The following is a 23283-nucleotide window of genomic DNA, read 5'->3' on the forward strand; positions in this document are numbered from 1 at the left end:
GCAAGTCCTCTACACACAGGGGCAATGCAAACAATTAGAAAATGACATTGATCTGAATAAAGAGAATGCACTGTAATAATAGGACCAGGATAATATTTTTTAATGTTTCTGAATTAATCAAACATTGAGTACAATAGAAGCTTATGACTGAAAAGGCAAATACAATCTTTTAATCGTGCCATAAACACAGCTTACCAGTAACAAGTCACTAATAACCAGCTTATATCTATATCTATATCTTATATCTAATAACTAGCTTATACCATCTTCATTTATTAGACAACTTAATATTTTGCATCTGTCTTCTAGACCACCACAGATTTCCAATAAATGTCGCAAGACAAAGCTGGATCCATGCCTGCAAATCTAGGATTGATCAACGTCTGTCTCTATGTTCACATATGTAATCAAATATCAAATATCTTCACAACTAAAACAAACAAGTTAGAGAAATCACAAATAAAGACAAAGATTATTATTTATTTTGCTGTATTGTCAAATATGTGTTCAAAATGCAATACCATATGAGACGATGAAAGGTGACAAAGGTGACAAATATGCTACACAATATTGGAAATTAATTCAGCATGTCAGTGCCTGGAAATTGGCATCATGGCAGGGTGCACAGCCTGCCCTTTTGTATTCACAATCATACCATTAAAGTAATAATCCACAACTTTTTAAAATATAATATAAATGTCAATTTTGATACTCTCTATCACCAATTGATACCAGTGAACAGGTAAACATTTCACATGTAATTTGAATAATAGCAAACTTGTCTATTTAGCTTGGTTTAGTAAGTTTAGTGTTAGCTTAGGTTAAAAGTAACATTGGTCTATTGCTAACCTTACTGTAAGCAGCCGCTGTCTTTTGTTAATATAACATTATCATCAGTTGAGCATTTACTTACGGCTATCGATTATAATAGATATGCAGTGCTAACCTATCTAATCCATTATCACGTTGTTTTATAAAACATGTATATATATTTGTATAGTGTAGACATTACTGTGTCTGTACACATGGTCACTGTTAGGCACCAGCTAAAATTTTAGCATTATGTTATTTGCAGTGGCTTCTCTAGTCTCAGTAGAACAGCCCAGACTTGTTTGGAGGTTTGGGAGCTGCTGTCAGCCCAGTGATGTCAAAGTACTGTTGACACTGCTGCCAAGTGATTTGCTTGGGAATGCAGTGCAAAAAAAACAATGCAATGACCGCTTATCACCAAAGGTGTCGCCAAAATATAGAATAACTAGAATCTTGTGGATTATCACTTTTAATACTACTAACAGTTCACTACTGTTACAGCAATGCTTTTGTCAGGACAAGAAATAAACCCTGAGTTGTTTACTGATACAATCTGGTTCCTTAATTGTTTTAAGGCTGTTTAAGTCTTTGATCATTTGTATCAGGGGGTTTCTGAACTGCTTGGTGGGCTGTTTCAAGCTAGTAGGACCAGCCTCAGTCTCTGGTTGTTGGTTCATTCATGTGTCTAAACAACATGTTCAGCAGAACATGATGTTTCAAGCTGGAAGGTCAGCCAGCCTATTGTTCACATCTGTGATGGGAGGTGCCCTGCCCACTTGATAACACCAATTGCCTTGTCTGTTATTTATTTCATCCATTTGTTTTATCCCCATGGCTAGATCTACCTTTAACTTGTTTTATTTACTTTAAAATCTATTTTACTTCTAATGAATTACTGCTTTGCCTCATTGATCTTTCTGTTTTATTGATCTGTCCTTTGTCAGTCTTTTATGTCTCTTGATTGTGAAGCACTTTGTAACTTTGTCTTGAAAAGTGTGATATAAATAAAGATTATTATTATTATATTATATGCCCACATTGCAGGAAGACACTCACCCTAATTTAAAGCACAAGGAAGAGACCAGATCCTGTGTATATTAAAATAATGGAAAAACAAGTGTTCAAATGTTAACTAATGCATTTACAAACATGAATTAAACATGAATAACAACATTAACAAGAGTAGTAAATGTTAAATGCGAATGAACTGCATAAATTAATGTTATATGTTTGTTAATGTTAACTAATGTGTTCACTGTGTGACATTAACAAAGATAAATTAATACCGACTGGGGTACCTGAAGACCAGAGGTATACTTTTTGTCATATCTCACAGGTGCTTTATTCTATCATTCCAATTTTTCATGACTTTGTCAATCAATTTGTTCCTAATGACTTCATATCATTGTTTTCTGTTTCTGTTTTAATTAGTGCTTTTTAAAAATACCAATGTATTGGGGTCCTGGGGGACCCCAATACATTGCACCCAATTCCGCCTATACAGTTTTAATAGATGGAACTATTTATTGAGTTCATGTTTGCCATGGGTTCTAAGTTAAAGTATCACACACTATCGGGGTGGGGGGGGGGGGGGGTGGGGGGGGGGGCACTCTGTCAGTCATTTTGAAGGAGACAGACACAGATGCAGCAGACACTCTGTCGACGACCCTAAATACTGCTCTTCCTGAGGTAAGATGATGTTCAAAGTCAGAAATACAATACATAATTTAATTAACTGTAACTTTCCTAAAATAATAATAATCTGTTTTTTTTTTTTTCAGATGACATTAATTGCATAACTAATAATGTTTTGAGAAGAAATGTTAACATTTTGCTATGATGGTTGTTTCTTACAGTAGTTTATTCTTGGGGTCCCCAGGGACCCCAGTCGGTAGTCCTTGTATGTTAAATATGTTGGTAGGATGAGGGTTAAATGCACTATAAACAACTGTAAATTTTTGTAATTTGTAATTAATTGTTGTGCCTTAATCACTTTATTTAATGCCAGGATATGTTTAAGTAATACATGAAGAGTTTACACTTTACAACTGCTATACCAAATTACATGAATAACACACTATTCATGTTAGGTAATGCTTGTTGTGACTTAATTGTTTTAGTTAATGTCAGGATATGTTTAAGCAGTTGTTTATTGTAATTTAATATGAACTATCTTTGTTAATATCACTGTTCATGCTTAATTCACGTTAGTAAACACATTAGTTAAAATTAACAAACAAGTATAACAACATCAATTAATGCAGTTGTTCAAGAGCATTTAACATTAGCTAATCTTTGTTAATGTTGTTATTAATGTTTAATTGATGTTAGTAAATGCATTAGATAACATTAGTTAATGAACACTTAAATGTAAGAGACCATTTAGCTTATCATGTCACAACTGAAAGGAGAACTACCTGTTTCCCTGCATAAAGACAAAGCCAAACAAACACAGAGGATTCTGCATGTTGAGCGGTTAATATCTAGTTATATGATTACCCACTGTGTCATAGAGCAAAATTGTGACTTTTTCTTCACATTTCTTCACAATACAACCAAATTCTGATTTTGATCATTTAAATTTGAAGTTGGCCACCACGTCAATATATTTAATTTAGGGTTAAAATGTCATCTAGCAATCAATGAAATGAAACAATTTTATGTTGGGGCAGTTGATAATTATTGGTACTTTCCTATGTTTATTTAGCTTTTGTATCTCAAGAGAGATGCTGAGACAGTGAAAGAAACACTGTGCTGAAGATCACCTGTCTTTATCTCACATTAATTCCACAGTCATTGTGAAGACGGTGTGTAAGTCAGTGCTAAATGACGTGTGTGCGTGCTATGGTGATAATACAAGCAAGACTTACAGATTCAGATGCACCTTATAGGTATGATAACAACACTAGAAACTCCTGTCTCTTACAGTGGTATGCATTTCATTAAGATATGTTAAACCAAGCTTACTGCCAACCAGAATTGTGATGGCCGGTCGTTCTTAGTATTTTCTACCCCCCACCTTCTTGCTTGGGCTGATTTGGACTTCTCTGCCAAAAGGTGACTAGAAATGGTGGACATCTAAGAACGCGGTCCCCCAGCACGTCTTGCTGGGTGACAATCTGCACGCAGAATGATGTCCCCGTCTGCTCTGTGTTGAAGTGGTGTGTGACGTCGTAACGGAGGCCACAGCTATTGGAAAGTGTGATGGGGCTATAGTGTACGCTCAGTGTGCCAGCAGTGGGGGCAGTTGATTTCAGTTCCAGCTGCTCTGGTCCTACCACAGACATATCCACAGGCAACACCACGAAGGCGTACTGAAAGCTCTCTCCGATATTGCACTGTAGATCCATAGGCCAGCAGTATTCTCCAAGGTCTCCTGTAGAGAGAAGCCGGTTTATATCACAGATCATTTTATGTTCAACATACAACAGGTCTATATCATATAACTTAACTTAAGGCAGTGATGCAATAACTTCACTGACCGAATAAAACACCTTTTACAACTGATAATGCTTGCTTGTATGAAAAGTGTAGGCATTCATTTCAGAGATTATTTTTAGAAAGCAGCCATCTTGTGAGATTTGATTTTACTTCACAACACAAACCCTCCATTCAGTGTTGAGAATTATCATTTAGTGGCTCCCTTACCTTCTGTGGAATCTTTGAGGCGTATATTACGATTATCCAGGAGTTGCAGTTTTTTGGTGTAGGTCAGTCCAGTGCACTCCATCAAACAGTCAGTTGGCCGTGTCAGCATGCTGGGGATCTCTTTCAGCAGAGTTTCTGTCTTTGTACACTCAACTGCCCCCACAGCCAGAAGAAGGGGGGACAGTATGCCACAAGACACCCAAACAGTGAAATATCTTGCCATTCTGTCCAGTATCAATACAATATCAAAATTGGGGCAAAGTTGAGTTATTGCCCCTGGTCTTGCTGTCTTCTTGTGCTGTTGTTTTATTTCAGTCAAGGACTGATATCATCATAATTTAATAGGCTTCCACAGCAGTCAGGAAAAGATGTATAAATGTTGTGAGCAAAAATGCATGCGGAGCGACTGAACATGTTGCAGACCTTTTCAGAAGTGCGCAACAGACTGTGTTGCTCTTCCCCTGAGTAGCGCCTGGATTTCTGGAGTTTCTAGAGCGTGCCAACATTTCTCCCTCTGCTCTTTTCCCCCAACACCTTCGCTAAAACTGTCTGACAACATTAAATATTGTTAGCTTGGCATACTGGATGGCTTTGACAGCTAATAAACATCACAACTAAAAAATGTTCTTTTCAATAATCATATTAACTTTTGTAATAAACAAACATTACAGTGAAAACAACTGGCTGTATGAGACAAAAGATGTACACCTTTGATAATATATTGATTTTAATCACCTTTATTCAAAGACTGTGAGCAAAGAATCATGTAATCAATACAAATGATCAGCATGGTATAGCAGTAAACAATAAAACATAATGCATTTGATCTGAAAATATTGATTAAATAGTGAAATGATATAATACTTTACATATCACTGAAATAAAAAGTATTATTAGTAATCTTTGAAAAAGTGAATGGTGAGGTAAATTTGTATACATTCTGAAAAAATTGTGAGTGTGCATACAAAAAAAGTCTGGTTTAGTGTCATCATCCAGAGATATTCTTGAGGAGTGGACACAGAGAGTAGAAACAGAACTCTACTGTTACAAATGTAATGCAAACATACACTTTTCATTATGTAATAAATCGATTGTTTAGTATTACCAAAGAGACTGAATTGAAGTTACTGCCTCTGTAGGGCAGCATTGTCCCCTTTGTCTCTTCTACCAGCTGAAACATGAAAATGGAACATGGCCAATGGAAGTTTTTGGAAAAGCACAGCACAGATGTTGCTCTTACTCAAAGAACAATGGCCCCAGAAGAATTGATCCTAAGTTTGGGGAGAAGAGAGTTTAGCTGATGAACATAATCTACTATTATTACTCTCAGTGTAAAAAAACCCCAACAACTTCACAGTAACAAATAATAAAGCTGAACTGAACTCACAATTTTCAGTGGACTTTCCCTACATTAATTTAAATATATTTTGATTTGACTTCACTTACCCATTAAGATTAGATTTATTTATTTTTTTTTTTTTTCAATAGAGGAAGTAATGCTCTATATACAATACAGTTGTGAGGAATAGCTGTATTACACAGATCAGAGCAGAAGCAACTGTCCTGGCAGAGGATTTGGCTTTGACAGCCACACAGTGTTCACATGTTTGGCGGGAACACTCAGTAGCGGTTAGTAGCTGCTTTATTGCCTTGCTATTTGCCAGCAACGCAGGGTTGTGAAATATGGCTGTTTTAAAAAGCTCTGTGCACACATGACTTGAGATAAATATTTAATATTAAAGAAACAGTCGCCTGCAAAAGCAGTGGAAGTGCTGGTGAGAGAAGACAGGCCTATATTATGCACTTTTCTTTCTTTTTGTGTTTCCCTATGTTTTATGTCATTCATAGACCTTGGACTTTCTGTTGCAATAAGAGGTAAAGTACATATTCTGTGTAACGTGGTATACTACTATTGAAGACTTGTCCATGTATGCCAGGTGGCTCATAGAACTCACATGCACAGGACTATAAAACAAGCTTTACTCTTCGTTGGGGAGCTGGAGGTTGCCAGGCCCACAGCCACATGTGCGGGTCAGCTGCACAGAGGAAATGACGACGGTACTGAATTCATCCATGTACAGGATGGGCACCATTTCCTGGGAGGTGGGCTGGCAGCACGGCATCTGGACCGATAAAGGGACAAATACAGTGGGAGTCATGGGTGGGGAGAGGGGTTGGCAGGGGTGGGGGGATATTAGCTGTCACTGTTTGACATTTGATAGCAACAGGGTGTTTCTTATTTCTATGGTCATTGGGGTTAACATAATCATACAGTAGATTTTTCAACACCTACATTTCTGGGTCTTAGTAAGTTTGTCCAACAAGATTGAACAAAAAGATATGAAGTTGCATGCAGTAAAAGGGACTGTTAAATACAAAATATAGAAAGTAAAAAAAGCTTTACCACTGCAGCTGAGATTAGACAAAAGTAAACAAATCACATTTATGTATTTCTTGGTCTAAGTGGTTTTTCAACAGCCTGACCTTGAAGAATACAGACTGGAACAACTTTTTTTCAGTGAAAAGATATACATTAGATTACATAAACTCATTAACATTAGATTCATGTAAAATATTTGAGTAAAATTTTAGTCATGCTTAAAGTTTATTTCATTCAAAAAAATAAAAAAAATAATAATGAATTCAAGATTAGAAAAAAGTACATAAAAAAGTAAATCCAACCCTCCATACCCACAATAAATTCAACTAATTACAAATCACATGGGTATTAATTGTCATACTGCACTCATTTTCCACAGGGCCACAGCTATATCATTTTGAGTATTCTCTGTGTGTATTTTTTGGCAACAAATTTCTGATGCCACACTGCATTCATTTCTCTTTAACTAATGTTGGAGAGTTCCTTTGGTTGTTCATTTGCTTCATGTATGTTGGCAGCATAATGATGATAAGAGGCTTAACATAACATAACAGACCAGATAAACTATGTGCTGTTTAGAAACTAATTACACTACTTTCAAATCTCTAAGAACTGTACCTGTGAGGGGGTTTCCTGGACACTGGGGGGGTATGATGGACAGTGCAAAGTGTTCACTGCCAGTAGAGGGTTGCAGGATGCACACTGGACAAAGGTGATGCTCTCAGGATAGATCACCCAGTTGTCCCAGCCCAGATCTGTCAGGTATTAGAAGGGATATGACATGGGTTATGCTTTTTCATAGAGAAGCACACACATGTATAAAAATGCAACCACACACACACACACACACACACACACGTACCTTTCAGGAAGATCTCAGAGGCCATCTGACAGCACTCCATGCCTGTACTGTTTACAGCACCAGGTGTCACAGAGTAGCCAGACAGTGCAGGAACTAGGTGGACATTGAACAAAACCACTCAGCACAGTAAAAGAAGATTATTTCAAGTGTAGTAAAACTGTAATATTTATATTTTTGATTTGATTTGATTTGGAATAGCTAATGAAGCGTTGCACATGTTTTCTTTATGCTGGGCCTCACCTACCTGTAGTGTCCTTGGCTGTGTTAGAAATGCCACTGAAGGTGTCTTTCCATTGCTCTCTGATACTGGTCAGCCCACCAACAGGCAGCCGTGGCTCTGTCTGCAAGTTGAGAGCCCCGAGGAGACTCTTACTGATGGACTGCAATGACTCACCCTGGCACCTGCAGATGCACATCACCCATATTACTAAGATACATAATAATAAAAAACGATTAGAATATAAAGACATTACATTTATTTTGGAAATAGAAGAAATACTGGACACTTTCTAGAACCAAATGAAGTTGAATTCGTATTACATTCACCAACATCCTGTCAGTTTACGCTTGTCAAAAGTGGATGAGCATTGAATATTTATCTGTCAGTGTAAACATATTCCACATATAAAAGCATAAAATGAGATTTGTTTCAAAATAAATGTCATTAATTGCTTGGTTAATTCATTCATTGCAAGACTACTTACAATCAAGACAAAATATTGCATGAGTTAATAATATGACAATTGATCAATAATTACTTCTGTGTGCCAATATGTGCCAGGTGCAGTTGCAAAACCTGACTGATGTAAATGCAAGTTCTCTCAACACTCTCCAGTGAACTGTGGAAGCAGTTCTGCTCTTTGCCCAAGCCAAGTCAAAGAGATCTTGTCTTGAGAAGTGATTGATTACACTGCTAATGCTTGAGCAGAAGAGTTTGTTAAGGCTCTGGCCATCACTCTTAGAATATCACAAGTCACCATGATCCCATATCACAGCCAGACTCCAATGTTCCCCCTGCCCATTTGAAAAAGGCCGTAGCAAGCATGCATCAACATAGACCTTATGATGTGTTATATGACACCATAATATGATATGCATGATAAACTGCTAGTCTAGGGCTCTAAGGCTATTTTAAAATAGTATGACCTCTGCAACCCAACATGACATTTCATAATTCGTTGGAGAATCCTCTGGAGTTTGGTCTCAAATATATAATTCACTTTAACAAAACACTAAACTTGCATAGGCTCACTGTATGATCAATCCAAAGACATGGTACTTCTTGACTGTCTTCTACTTGCCCATAGAGGCTCATGTGTGTTGCACAAAGTTTAATACTAACCTGATGTGCCTGATAACAGGAGAGCTAGCAGGCTTTACAGGTTCTTCCTCAGAAGGATGCAGGATGAATGCCATCACCAGTGAAGAGCCCAAAAGGACTGTCATGACAAAGAACGCAGTGGACATGGTGGATGTGCAGGACAGGCGGACCGCAGCGCAACTCAGATGTCAGGAGCGTGGTGTGATGAAGGCTGAGGTTGGTTCTGTTGGTCTGGTTGGAGGAGGAGATAGGAGTGACTAGACAGGGATGCTGTACTAGGTATTGTTTGTCAGGGCCTGGGAACCTGGCTTTTTATCTTCCTTTGCCCCAGCTTGGCCTTGAGATACTTAACAATGTTTTCTTGTCCCCTGTTCTGTGTGAAACAGTAAGAGGAGGATGATCCAGCAGAGAAAGACAGAGAGATGGACAGACACAAGACAAACAGACAGGAATCAAGGCTGGGAGGGAGGCAAATGACCATTTTTTGTGGCCATACCATAGTGCAGCATGCAGAACTGTTACATTCATAGCGTTGATTATTTACAGTGCAAACCCAGACAAACTTAACAACTTGTGTACCTGCAGTGGTCTGTACTGCAACAACGTTGCTGATGCACAATCTGCACACACTGTCAACCAAAAGAAGTTCTCACATAGTTTTATAGCATTTAGCATTCAATTGAATTGCATTGAATTCATTGGATATACCATACCCTACATTCAGAGAAGGCACAATCTAGCATCTAAAAGAGTAGTGAAGAGACGGCTTGAATGTGGCTTATTATCAGCCCATCCGAGGAAGCATGGGGAGAATATAGTGAGTGCCTATTCCTGTATGTTGGCTATGAAGGGCCATGAAGACTAGGAGACACAAGCTGTCCAGTCAGTTCCTGCTAATGTGTAGTTATCAGTTTCCATTACAACTCCCATTTTTTGGCCTGACATGAAAGACACCAATCTCCACTGATAAACATGAAAACAATTATTGCTCTGCACTTGTCATTCAAGGACAGAGAATCTGAAAGAAAGCAAGAATGAGTACTGCAGGTGATGTTAACATCTGAAAGCACAAAGCGAAAAGCTTGGCAGTGTTGACAGTACTGTGAGCCAGCAAGTGTCAGAGACATGCATGGAATGAAAACTTCAAGTCCTTAAATGCCTTTTTCCTACTGAGGCCTAAACTGGGCCACAGTAAGAGAAAACTTTCCCATGTGGTATGAAATGAACCCTCTCTGTTATTCTGCTCCAACAGATGGTGAATAAATATCAAACTATAATTCATCAACACTGGGCAGGAATGCTTGGTACAAGCTGATACAAGACATGCAGTACTTTCTTTTGCCAGTGATGTGATATATTACACAAGCATCTAATATGAGATGATTTTGACCAGAAAATCAAGTCCATTATCATGAAGAATCCATATCTGAAGTGCAGACCTGCAGAAAATATAGCTGCCCGCTTAAATACATACATACTTGCATGTCAGATGAATTTCACAATTAATGTTTCAATGAGTATCTGTTGAAAAATATTAATGTTTACACAAGAATCAAATCAAATCCAAGCTAAAAAAACACCATGAGAACAAGAGGAATCTCCTGATATTTACATCTCAACTAATTCATGGGCCCAAAGCACTGTAGTATGCCTCATCCATTTCTTAAATAACAATTTAATTGGCTGTAATAAAACAAATATGTGATATGGTGTTACATCACAGATTCAACAGATCTTAACAACACTGTGGAGATTTTTTTCATCACATAATGTCTCTGGGAAAACTCAGATCTCAGCCTCAGGTCTGAAATTATTTCTCAACTTCTCAGGCTTGGCACACTTCCTCAAATGGCAACATAACCATAACCCAGCTGGGGTAGGAGAGTTTATTATTATGTTTTTTTATAAAATCAGTATTGCTGTTGCCAGTGGTGAAACAATAATCTTTATAATATGCACACATAGACACATAGACTGTAACACAGACAGAGACAGAGACACGCACGCACGCACACACACACACACACACACACACACACACACACACACACACACACACACACACACACACACACACACACACACACACACGGTCATTGTGGGATAATTCAGCTCAAAACCTTTTCATAACTAAGCATAACTGAATGAAGTCCTTGAGTATCAGACGTCTCCCACCTCTCCCTTCTTGTAGTAGCATTGGGAGTCACACCATTAGCAGCTGCTCTTGGCTAGGATCACAAGGGATCACAAAGACCTTTTATGCTCAGATGGAGGACTGTGGAGGATGAGTGTTGCAGATGTTCCACAAACAGACAACACAGACATTATTGAAATATGCTTCAACATACAAAGGCCAGGGAGATCAGAAAGATGTTTACTTTTTCTTCCTGGTTTATTTAAAGTTGGATTCATTAGAATGTATAAAAAATTTATAAAAAATGTGCTTTGTTGCAGACTTGTACAGAGCCCCTAAGGGGACATGGGCAAAAAAAAAAAAAAAAGTTTCTGGTGCGCACCAGAAACTATCCCGTGGGCACGAGAAACTTTCCCGTGCGCATGAGATAGTTTCTTGTGCGCACCAGAAACTTAAAGATTTTTATTTTTTTTGCCCATGTCCCCTTAGGGGCTCCATAGGACTTGCTCTCATGTGATTGTTTTATTACCTTTGCTTACTGCTTTCTTTCGGAAAACGGAAAAAGACACTCAAACACAGATTGGCAAAACATGTATTAACCATAGACTAAAAAAGATGGACATAGTGAGTGTGATGTCACCCTTAGGTTTCTGAAGGGCCGTTTTGAAGCCAAAAGATTGGGTTTATGATCGTCGCCATGTTGACATTTTTTGGAGCCAGAGCGAGGCCGAGGGTTGATCGTAGTGAAGCTGCACCGCCTGCTATTGGCTCATAATCGGCGACCTGTCGATCACTGGACAGGCGACCTGTCAATCACTAGGAAAACAACCCCATTTTATAACCGTTATATCCCGTTAATGACACAATTATTTTGAAAATTGCCATAAGGACTGACTTGCATGGACTTGGGCTGGGTTTGGAGTCTTTTTGGAGCCAGCCTCTAGTGGACATTAGAGGAACTGCTGCCTGCTGCTACTTCCTCTAATAAGGTGTGCTATCTCCTCCCACACCATTCAAGTTGCATCTTGTAGCATATGTTATGTAGATTTATGCTTGCATTCAACTTTTTGATCTGACTTTTACTTTTTGCACTATTTACGTTTAATCCTAAATTAAAACCACATACACAATCATTGATGGAATGTTCAGAGAGTGGAGCAGGTGGGGCCATTCTCACTGACCAGAGTTGTTACACGCAGCTCTCTACCTCTCCTTCTGAGATAGACGGCCACACACACACACACACACACACACACACACACACACACACACACACACACACACACACACACTGCAGCCATAGCTATAGCCACAAACACACACACCCCAACCACCCAGACACACACATTCACACCACAGCTACCCACAGACACACACACACACACACACACAGCTACTGGTACATATATAGTACTAGTCCTGCAGGGAATCAGAGCAGACAGCAAGTACCAGACCTTGCTAAACATGCTGCGCTCCCTAGAGGCATAGAAACAGAATGGCTGGCCAGAGTAGTTTCTGCAGGCATATAATAACCCCACCCAAAGTGCCATCGGAGGCCCTGCCATGGCGCTGTACTAGTACAAAGTTTGTGCAACCACCACCCCGACGACACGTGTTGAAAACTTGTTTGGATGTTAGAGGGGAAAGGGCTGGGTGAGAGTGGCTGTTAGATTAGATTACATTTTAGATGAGGTAAAATGTTAATTATAGTGTAGTAACATTAGAACATGTTAAGTAGAATGAAAATATATGAATTTACATAGCATATATGCAGAGGGTCTAAAATAACAGCAATACAACATCTGAGAGAAAAGCTAATGAAAAAATGTGAAAAATTATTCTACAATGAAAATACATGAAAATATAAATTTACACATATATAACAAATGAGAATATTAGACAACACAAAAATATGTGAATTTACAGCATATATTGAGGATGCGCAAAATGTGCATTGTAAAAACCATTCACCTTATCAAATATATCCAGTTGACAGACCTAGGTAACATATTTCCAGAACATGTAGATTTGCATATGTGAGGAAAAAAAATCAGTAAGCAAAGGTAATAAAACAATTACATGAGAGCAAGTCTGCAACAAAGCACATTTTTTATAGGTGATTTAAAGATACCTATTTTGCCGGCCTAATTTCTTAAGGCAAAAGAATCTGAACCACCTTAAAGTCCTGCAAATCTTTGGCTGTGTACTAGCTGATAAGAGGTTAAAAGTTCTGTTTCTTATCAGTTTATCCTCAGTTAGCCAGTCCACATACTGGATTTCAGATGAATAATAAACCCCCTGGCTCAGTTTTAGCCTAGATTTGATTTCTATGCAAGACATTTTGTACTTCCAAACATTCCTTAAAAGTGCAAAAAATATCAGATTTATTTTGTACACTTCCAAAGGCCAATGTTATTCATGCATCTGACATGAACACAACAATCATAGGCCTGGCAAAAAATTCATGCTACTGCAGCCAAGCACCGGCATATTTGCACATGAGATGAGGAAAAAAAATGCATTTTCAGATTAATTATCTGCAAAAATAAATTATCTTAATTTGTTTTGCATCACAGGATCCTTTTAGCTTTTGGATTATTTCATGGACCTACAAGGTCACGCATTTCAAGGTGCAGATTCACATTTCTCAGTATCAGATTTTGCTTAGTGAATGTTTATTTTGTTAAATGCTGGTACATTCTAATAAAGCCAACTTTAAATATACCAGGAAGAAAAATAACCATCTTTCTGAACTTCCTGGCCTTTATATGTTGAAACATATTTCAAGAATTGTCTGTTTGTGGAACATCTGCAACACTCATCCTCCACAGTCCTCCATCTGAGCATAAAAGGTCTTTGTGATCCCTTGTGATCCTAGCCAAGAGCAGCTGCTAATGGTGTGACTCCCAATGCTACTACAAGAAGGGAGAGGTGGGAGACGTCTGATACTCAAGGACTTCATTCAGTTATGCTTGGTTATGAAAAGGTTTTGAGCTGAATTATCCCACAATGACCTTGTGTGTGTGTGTGTGTGTGTGTGTGTGTGTGTCTCTGTGTCTGTGTGTTACAGTCTATGTGTCTATGTGTGCATGTTATAAAGATTCTTGTTTCACCACTGTCAACATTAGGCAATATTTATTTTATTAAAAAAAATAATAAACTCTCCTACCCCAGCTGGGTTATGGTTATGTTGCCATTTGAGGAAGTGTGCCAAGCCTGAGAAGTTGAGACCTGAGAATAATTTCAGACCTGAGGCTGAGATCTTCCCAGAGACATTATGTGATGAAAAAAATCTCCACAGTGTTGTTAAGACCTGTTGAATCTGTGATGTAACACCATATCACATATTTGTTTTATTACAGCCAATTAAATTCTTATTTAAGATATGGATGAGGCATACTACAGTGCTTTGGGCCCATGAATTAGTTGAGATGTAATTCTCAGGATATTTTTTTTTTTCCTTTTTGGCTTGGATTTGATTTGATTCCTGTCTATAAGATTAATGTTTTCCAACAGATATTCATTGAGACATTAATTGTGAAATTCATCTGACATGCAAGTATGTATGTATTTAAGCAGGTTATATTATAGTAGTATTTTCTGCAGGTCTGCACTTCAGATATGGATTCTTCATGATAATGGACTTGGATTTTCTGGTCAAAATCATCTCATATTAGATGCTTGTGTAATATATCACATCACTGGCAAAAGAAAGTACTGCATGTCTTGTATCAGCTTGTACCAAGCATTCCTGCCCAGTGTTGATGAATTATAGTTTGATATTTATTCACCATCTGTTGGAGCAGAATAACAGAGAGGGTTCATTTCATACCACATGGGAAAGTTTTCTCTTACTGTGGCCCAGTTTAGGCCTCAGTAGGAAAAAGGCATTTAAGGACTTGAAGTTTTCATTCCATGCATGTCTCTGACACTTGCTGGCTCACAGTACTGTCAACACTGCCAAGCTTTTCGCTTTGTGCTTTCAGATGTTAACATCACCTGCAGTACTCATTCTTGCTTTCTTTCAGATTCTCTGTCCTTGAATGACAAGTGCAGAGCAATAATTGTTTTCATGTTTATCAGTGGAGATTGGTGTCTTTCATGTCAGGCCAAAAAATGGGAGTTGTAATGGAAACTGATAACTACACATTAGCAGGAACTGACTGGACAGCTTGTGTCTCCTAGTCTTCATGGCCCTTCATAGCCAACATACAGGAATAGGCACTCACTATATTCTCCCCATGCTTCCTCGGATGGGCTGATAATAAGCCACATTCAAACCGTCTCTTCACTACTCTTTTAGATGCTAGATTGTGCCTTCTCTGAATGTAGGGTATGGTATATCCAATGAATTCAGTACAATTCAATTGAATGCTAAATGCTATAAAACTATGTGAGAACTTCTTTTGGTTGACAGTGTGTGCAGATTGTGCATCAGCAACGTTGTTGCAGTACAGACCACTGCAGGTACACAAGTTGTTAAGTTTGTCTGGGTTTGCACTGTAAATAATCAACGCTATGAATGTAACAGTTCTGCATGCTGCACTATGGTATGGCCACAAAAAATGGTCATTTGCCTCCCTCCCAGCCTTGATTCCTGTCTGTTTGTCTTGTGTCTGTCCATCTCTCTGTCTTTCTCTGCTGGATCATCCTCCTCTTACTGTTTCACACAGAACAGGGGACAAGAAAACATTGTTAAGTATCTCAAGGCCAAGCTGGGGCAAAGGAAGATAAAAAGCCAGGTTCCCAGGCCCTGACAAACAATACCTAGTACAGCATCCCTGTCTAGTCACTCCTATCTTCCCCTCCAACCAGACCAACAGAACCAACCTCAGCCTTCATCACACCACGCTCCTGACATCTGAGTTGCACTGCGGTCCGCCTGTCCTGCACATCCACCATGTCCACTGCGTTCTTTGTCATGACGGTCCTTCTGGGCTCTTCACTGGTGATGGCATTCATCCTGCATCCTTCTGAGGAAGAACCTGTAAAGCCTGCTAGCTCTCCTGTTATCAGGCACATCAGGTTAGTATTAAACTTTGTGCAACACACATGAGCCTCTATGGGCAAGTAGAAGACTGTCAAGAAGTACCATGTCTTTGGATTGATCATACAGTGAGCCTATGCAAGTTTAGTGTTTTGTTAAAGTGAATTATATATTTGAGACCAAACTCCAGAGGATTCTCCAACGAATTATGAAATGTCATGTTGGGTTGCAGAGGTCATACTATTTTAAAATAGCCTTAGAGCCCTAGACTAGCAGTTTATCATGCATATCATATTATGGTGTCATATAACACATCATAAGGTCTATGTTGATGCATGCTTGCTACGGCCTTTTTCAAATGGGCAGGGGGAACATTGGAGTCTGGCTGTGATATGGGATCATGGTGACTTGTGATATTCTAAGAGTGATGGCCAGAGCCGTAACAAACTCTTCTGCTCAAGCATTAGCAGTGTAATCAATCACTTCTCAAGACAAGATCTCTTTGACTTGGCTTGGGCAAAGAGCAGAACTGCTTCCACAGTTCACTGGAGAGTGTTGAGAGAACTTGCATTTACATCAGTCAGGTTTTGCAACTGCACCTGGCACATATTGGCACACAGAAGTAATTATTGATCAATTGTCATATTATTAACTCATGCAATATTTTGTCTTGATTGTAAGTAGTCTTGCAATGAATGAATTAACCAAGCAATTAATGACATTTATTTTGAAACAAATCTCATTTTATGCTTTTATATGTGGAATATGTTTACACTGACAGATAAATATTCAATGCTCATCCACTTTTGACAAGCGTAAACTGACAGGATGTTGGTGAATGTAATACGAATTCAACTTCATTTGGTTCTAGAAAGTGTCCAGTATTTCTTCTATTTCCAAAATAAATGTAATGTCTTTATATTCTAATCGTTTTTTATTATTATGTATCTTAGTAATATGGGTGATGTGCATCTGCAGGTGCCAGGGTGAGTCATTGCAGTCCATCAGTAAGAGTCTCCTCGGGGCTCTCAACTTGCAGACAGAGCCACGGCTGCCTGTTGGTGGGCTGACCAGTATCAGAGAGCAATGGAAAGACACCTTCAGTGGCATTTCTAACACAGCCAAGGACACTACAGGTAGGTGAGACCCAGCATAAAGAAAACATGTGCAACGCTTCATTAGCTATTCCAAATCAAATCAAATCAAAAATATAAATATTACAGTTTTACTACACTTGAAATACTCTTCTTTTACTGTGCTGAGTGGTTTTGTTCAATGTCCACCTAGTTCCTGCACTGTCTGGCTACTCTGTGACACCTGGTGCTGTAAACAGTACAGGCATGGAGTGCTGTCAGATGGCCTCTGAGATCTTCCTGAAAGGTACGTGTGTGTGTGTGTGTGTGTGTGTGGTTGCATTTTTATACATGTGTGTGCTTCTCTATGAAAAAGCATAACCCATGTCATATCCCTTCTAATACCTGACAGATCTGGGCTGGGACAACTGGGTGATCTATCCTGAGAGCATCACCTTTGTCCAGTGTGCATCCTGCAACCCTCTACTGGCAGTGAACACTTTGCGCTGTCCATCATACCCCCCCAATGTCCAGGAAACCCCCTCACAGGTACAGTTCTTAGAGATTTGAAAGTAGTGTAATTAGTTTCTAAACAGCACATAGTTTATCTGGTCTGTTATGAAGGTGGAATGGCTGCCAATAAACAAGCTTCTTATCATCATTATGCTGCCAACATACACGAAGCAAATTAACAACCAAAGGAACTCTCCAACATTATTTAAACAGACATGAATGCAGTGTGGCATTAGGAGCATGTTGCCTATGGCAACAAATTACACAAACAGAGAATACTCAAAATGATATAGCTGTGGCCCTGTGGAAAATGAGTGCAGTATGACAATTAATACCCATGTGATTTGTAATAAGTTGAATTTACTGTGGGTATGAAGGGTTGGATTTACTCCTAAAATATATGTACTTTTTTTCCTAACCTTGAATGCATTATTATTTTTTATTTTTTTTGGATGAAATAAACTTTAAAAATTACTCAAATATTTTACATGAATCTAATGTTAATATGAGTTCATGTAATCTAATGTATACAAGAAAAACCGAAGAAATACATAAATGTGATTTGTTTACTTTTGTCTAATCTGAGCTGCAGTGGTAAAGTTTTTTTTTCTTTCTATATTTTGTATTTAACAGTCCCTTTTACTGCATGCAACTTCATATCTTTTTGTTCAATCTTGTTGAACAAACTTACTAAGACCCAGAAATGTAGGTGTTGAAAAATCTACTGTATGATTATGTTAACCCCAATGACCATAGAAATAAGAAACACCCTGTTGCTATCAAATGTCAAACAGTGACAGCTAATATCCCCCCACCCCTGCCAACCCCTCTCCCCACCCATGACTCCCACTGTATTTGTCCCTTTATCGGTCCAGATGCCGTGCTGCCAGCCCACCTCCCAGGAAATGGTGCCCATCCTGTACATGGATGAATTCAGTACCGTCGTCATTTCCTCTGTGCAGCTGACCCGCACATGTGGCTGTGGGCCTGGCAACCTCCAGCTCCCCAACGAAGAGTAAAGCTTGTTTTATAGTCCTGTGCATGTGAGTTCTATGAGCCACCTGGCATACATGGACAAGTCTTCAATAGTAGTATACCACGTTACACAGAATATGTACTTTACCTCTTATTGCAACAGAAAGTCCAAGGTCTATGAATGACATAAAACATAGGGAAACACAAAAAGAAAGAAAAGTGCATAATATAGGCCTGTCTTCTCTCACCAGCACTTCCACTGCTTTTGTTTGTGTTATTTAATTGCCTGAACAATCCTGTATAAATTGTAGCTTTCAAATGTAATTGTTTCAATACAGAAAAACAATTAATCTTAGATAGAATTTGCAATCCTTAGAAAATCAATTCATGCGGGCAATCCCAGCATTTCTCTAGTGCTCTAGCTCTCTAGTAAGAACTGAGAATAACTTGGTGAAGAACAGTTCACACAGTTGTGATAAATGCTGTCAGTTTAGCTTTAATAAATCTCCTGTGTGCACAGAGCTATTTAAAACATATTTAAATATTTAAAACCATATTACAACCCTGCGTCGCTGGCAAATAGCAAGGCAATAAAGCAGCTACTAACCGCTACTGAGTGTTCCCGTCAAACATGTGAACACTGTGTGGCTGTCAAAGCCAAATCCTCTGCCAGGACAGTTGCTTCTGCTCTGATCTGTGTAATACAGCTATTCCTCACAACTGTATTGTATATAGAGCATTACTTCCTCTATTGAAAAAAACGAAGAAGAAATCTTATCTTAATGGGCAAGTGAAGTCAAATCAAAATATAGGTTTTTTTCTTAGGGAAAGTCCACTGAAAATTGTGAGTTCAGTTCAGCTACATTTATTATTTGTTAATGTGAAGTTGTTGTTTTTTTTACACTGAAAATTGAATAATTCATTGAATAATGAATAATAGTAGATTATGTTCATCAGCTAAACTCTCTTCTCCCCAGACTTAGCATCAGTTCTCCTGGGGCCATTGTTCTTTGAGTAAGAGCAACATCTGTGCTGTGCTTTTCCAAAAACTTCCATGCTCCATTTTTTTTCATGTTTCAGCTGGTAGAAGAGACAAAGGGGACAATGCTGCCCTACAGAGGCAGTAACTTCAATTCTGCTCAAGAATGAAACTGTCTCTTTGGTAATACTAGACATGCTTTGCCATGCAGGTAAATATCCTGGTCTCTATTTGTTGTGGGCCAAGTAAAACTGAGGATAATAATTATAGCAAGATGTAACAGAGAAACCAAGGAAAAATCATAGTAACTTCACTTAGTACACTGAACCTTTGTTGCATCACTCTTTTAAGTCGTGTGCTAAGCCTTTGTATCATTGCAGTGAAGCTATGATATTTTGGCTAGCAAAATACAAGCAACAGTATTGGCTAGCAGTCATCTATGACATTAAAGTCTGATTAAAAAATCAAATCCCAGCAAACAAAATCTGTTTGATTTATTACATAATGAAAAGTGTATGTTTGCATTACATTTGTAACAGTAGGGTTCTGTTTCTACTCTTATATGCCTCTGTGTCCACTCCCCTTGACCAGTGTGTCTATCAGTCTGTCAGTTTTCACGTCTGTTCTCCTCAAGAATATCTTCGGATGATGACACTAAACCAGACTTTTTTTGTATGCACACGCACTCATTTTTCAGAATTTACACAAATTTACCTCACCATTTTTCAAAGATTACTAATAATAGTTTTTATCTCAGTGATATGTAAAATATTATATCATTTCAGTATTTAATCAATATTTTCAGATCAAATGCATTGTTTTATTGTTTACTGCTATACCATGGTGATCATTTGTATTGATTACATGATTCTTTGCTCACAGTCTTTGAATAAAGGTGATTAAAATCAATATATTATCAAAGGTGTACATCTTTTGTCTCATACAGCCAGTTGTTTTCACTGTAATGTTTGTTTATTACAAAAGTTAATATGATTATTGAAAAGAACATTTTTTAGTTGTGATGTTTATTAGCTGTCAAAGCCATCCAGTATGCCAAGCTAACAATATTTAATGTTGTCAGACAGTTTTAGCGAAGGTGTTGAGGGAAAAGAGCAGAGGGAGAAATGTTGGCACGCTCTAGAAACTCCAGAAATCCAGGCGCTACTCAGGGGAAGAGCAACACAGTCTGTTGCGCACTTCTGAAAAGGTCTGCAACATGTTCAGTCGCTCTGCATGCATTTTTGCTCACAACATTTATACATCTTTTCCTGACTACTGTGGAAGCCTATTAAATTATGATGATATCAGTCCTTGACTGAAATAAAACAACAGCACAAGAAGACAGATGTTTTGCTGAAGTGTTATTTAGACACGTCAATGTACCAACAACCAGAGACTGAGGCTGGTCCTACTAGCTTGAAACAGCCCACCAAGCAGTTCAGAAACCCCCTGATTCAAATAATCAAAGACTTAAACAGCCTTAAAACAGCCTGTTCAGCAGTTCAAAAACCATATTGTGTTAACAACAGATGCTAATGGAATGGCTGACACTACTGGTTAGAAACAGCACACACAGCAATTAAGGAACCAGATTGTATCAGTTAACAATATTGCCCTACAAAGCCAAAAAACAGTAACTTCATGAATAGTGAAACTGAAAAACATGACCTCAGGGTTTATTTCTTGTCCCGACAAAAGCATTGCTGTAACAGTAGTGGACTGTATATTATTTAATAGTATTAAAAGTGATAATCCACAAGATTCTAGTTATTCTTGATTTTGGCGACAGCTTTGGTGATAAGCGGTCATTGCTTTGGTGTTTTCTGCTGCATTCCCATGCAAACCTGGCAGCAGTGTCAACAGTACTTTGACATCACTGGGCTGACAAGGAGTGTTAAATAATAATAAAAAGAAAAGAGTTATCAGTCCTTCTGATCCTAAAAAGTCCAAAGAAGAGATAAAACAAGAATAAGAATCTGAGGTATAAAGATCCATAACAAAACATAAAAAAGAAGGTCTACTCTTTCTTAATCATCACTCAAACAAAAAACAGTTCCCCTTACCTTAAATGCAGTAAGGGTGGCAAAAAACATTCACGGTACTTATCCAGCCCATCTAAATTAAAGGGTAGAAAGGACAGGAAGAGACCTACAGAGAACAATAGACATGCATTAGACAGGCATTGCTGATGTCTTTGGGAAGCAGGCTGGTCATGCTTTGCTCTAGTCCACCTTTACTATAACATATATGTGGCAGAGGCCTAATAATCTCAATCAATGCATAAAAGCTTAACAATACTCAACTGCCAGGAGTGATCACTGTTGCTGCCGAGGATGGACGGTACCACGATCCAAGCCAATCGAAGCACCGACCAACTCACTTCTCAACAATTAGCCCAATACAACTGATGTGTTCTGTTCATACACTGCCAGCCTACCGGCCCAGGATATGTAGGTAGAGGCCTTGCTGGGTAACTGGGGCTGCTGTGCTTTTGGCTCCGACATGGCTTGGCATTTTGGTGGCGGAACTAGTTTGTCACCATCAAAGGCGACTGAGCCGCCTTCACTCCCACCCCATTGGCTCAGCGAGGACACGTGGCTGCCCTCGTAGGCTAGTTCATTTGTCCATCAAACCTCATAGATCAGTTAAATTGTCTATAGGGGATCAGTGGTAGTCTGGAAAGGGTTTGCTGGCCGGAATGACAATTCAAATGCAATACAGACACACTGCAAATGAGGGTAGGCTTGACAAAACAGTCCACCTGGAAGTATGAGTCACTGCACACAATATAAATAAATGGTCACACCAAAGAATATCACAACACACTACACACAAAAATAAGTCATACCTGTCATGTATCACAACTAACAATGTGTAAAACACAGCTGTTTGACATTTGACATACATAGTGAACAAAAGAGGACCCAAGATGGAACCTTGAGGTACTCCACTAGTAAGCTGTACTGGGGAGGATACAGAGCTAGACCAGGCAACAGAGAATTGCCTATCTAAGATAAATGACAGCCAATCCATAGCAGTGTCTGCAATTTCTACAAAAACTCCAAGATTATAATTTAAAATCATATATCAACTGTGTCAAAGGCAGTCCAGATTAGACTAAAGAAGAGGCTGCAAATGGAACAGAGTCAATTAACTGTTTATGATAGAAAGAATATTGGGGCAAATAGTTGCGATAATGTAGTTGGTATTGCAATATGAAATATGTCTCCAAATAAGAATAATGTGCTTTATACTGTTTTTCAAATAAATACTCATACTAATCCTATACATATACTGTATAATTATGGGAAAACTTTAGTTCCAATCACAGGGATGTTTAATTCATTGATTTTTTTTATGCAATGGATTTATTTCTTTATTATGCCCTGTTTTTCATGGTTGTTCTTTATAGTGTTTTGTAAACTTTGTTTTTATAAATGTACTACTGTGTATCAAGTGTATTATTAAAGTATGTTGTTGTGAATCAGGCTGATGACGAGTACTCACTAAGTCTAGATTCAAAACAGCTGCTGCCCTTTATCAGAGTCTTTATCTGTTTATTCAGGTTAGATGCCAGGCGTAGTAAGGTTTAATCCTAATC

At 38.4% G+C, this 23283-nt stretch overlaps 2 protein-coding genes across 2 annotated transcripts; one reads left to right on the forward strand and one right to left on the reverse strand.

Moving 5' to 3' along the window:
• Positions 1-6437: 6437 nt before the first annotated feature.
• Positions 6438-9167, reverse strand: LOC139908359 (bone morphogenetic protein 7-like). The gene is made up of 5 exons (XM_071895025.1): positions 9043-9167; positions 7945-8102; positions 7701-7793; positions 7457-7593; positions 6438-6581 (listed from the first exon to the last, which is right to left on the reverse strand). Exons 1-5 carry the CDS (start codon positions 9165-9167, stop codon positions 6438-6440), a joined length of 657 nt encoding a protein of 218 aa, XP_071751126.1.
• Positions 9168-16055: 6888 nt separating this feature from the next.
• LOC139908352 (bone morphogenetic protein 7-like) lies at positions 16056-18747 on the forward strand. Its single transcript, XM_071895016.2, has 5 exons — positions 16056-16180; positions 17121-17278; positions 17430-17522; positions 17628-17764; positions 18604-18747. Exons 1-5 carry the CDS (start codon positions 16056-16058, stop codon positions 18745-18747), a joined length of 657 nt encoding a protein of 218 aa, XP_071751117.2.
• Positions 18748-23283: the final 4536 nt, after the last annotated feature.

Source organism: Centroberyx gerrardi, chromosome 2 (assembly GCF_048128805.1).
Source record: "Centroberyx gerrardi isolate f3 chromosome 2, fCenGer3.hap1.cur.20231027, whole genome shotgun sequence".
In the NCBI taxonomy this organism is placed as follows: Eukaryota; Metazoa; Chordata; class Actinopteri; order Beryciformes; family Berycidae; genus Centroberyx; species Centroberyx gerrardi.

Bases quoted from the DNA above. Each gene is read 5' to 3' on its own strand.
- LOC139908359 (XM_071895025.1), bottom strand. From the start codon at position 9,167: ATGTCCACTGCGTTCTTTGTCATGACAGTCCTTTTGGGCTCTTCACTG. The intron at 8,103-9,042 runs GTTAGTATTAAA...GTGCATCTGCAG, and splicing joins CCTGTTATCAGGCACATCAG to GTGCCAGGGTGAGTCATTGC. The intron at 7,594-7,700 runs GTACGTGTGTGT...AATACCTGACAG, and splicing joins CTCTGAGATCTTCCTGAAAG to ATCTGGGCTGGGACAACTGG.
- LOC139908352 (XM_071895016.2), top strand. From the start codon at position 16,056: ATGTCCACTGCGTTCTTTGTCATGACGGTCCTTCTGGGCTCTTCACTG. The intron at 17,279-17,429 runs GTAGGTGAGACC...ATGTCCACCTAG, and splicing joins CACAGCCAAGGACACTACAG to TTCCTGCACTGTCTGGCTAC. The intron at 17,765-18,603 runs GTACAGTTCTTA...TTATCGGTCCAG, and splicing joins TCCAGGAAACCCCCTCACAG to ATGCCGTGCTGCCAGCCCAC.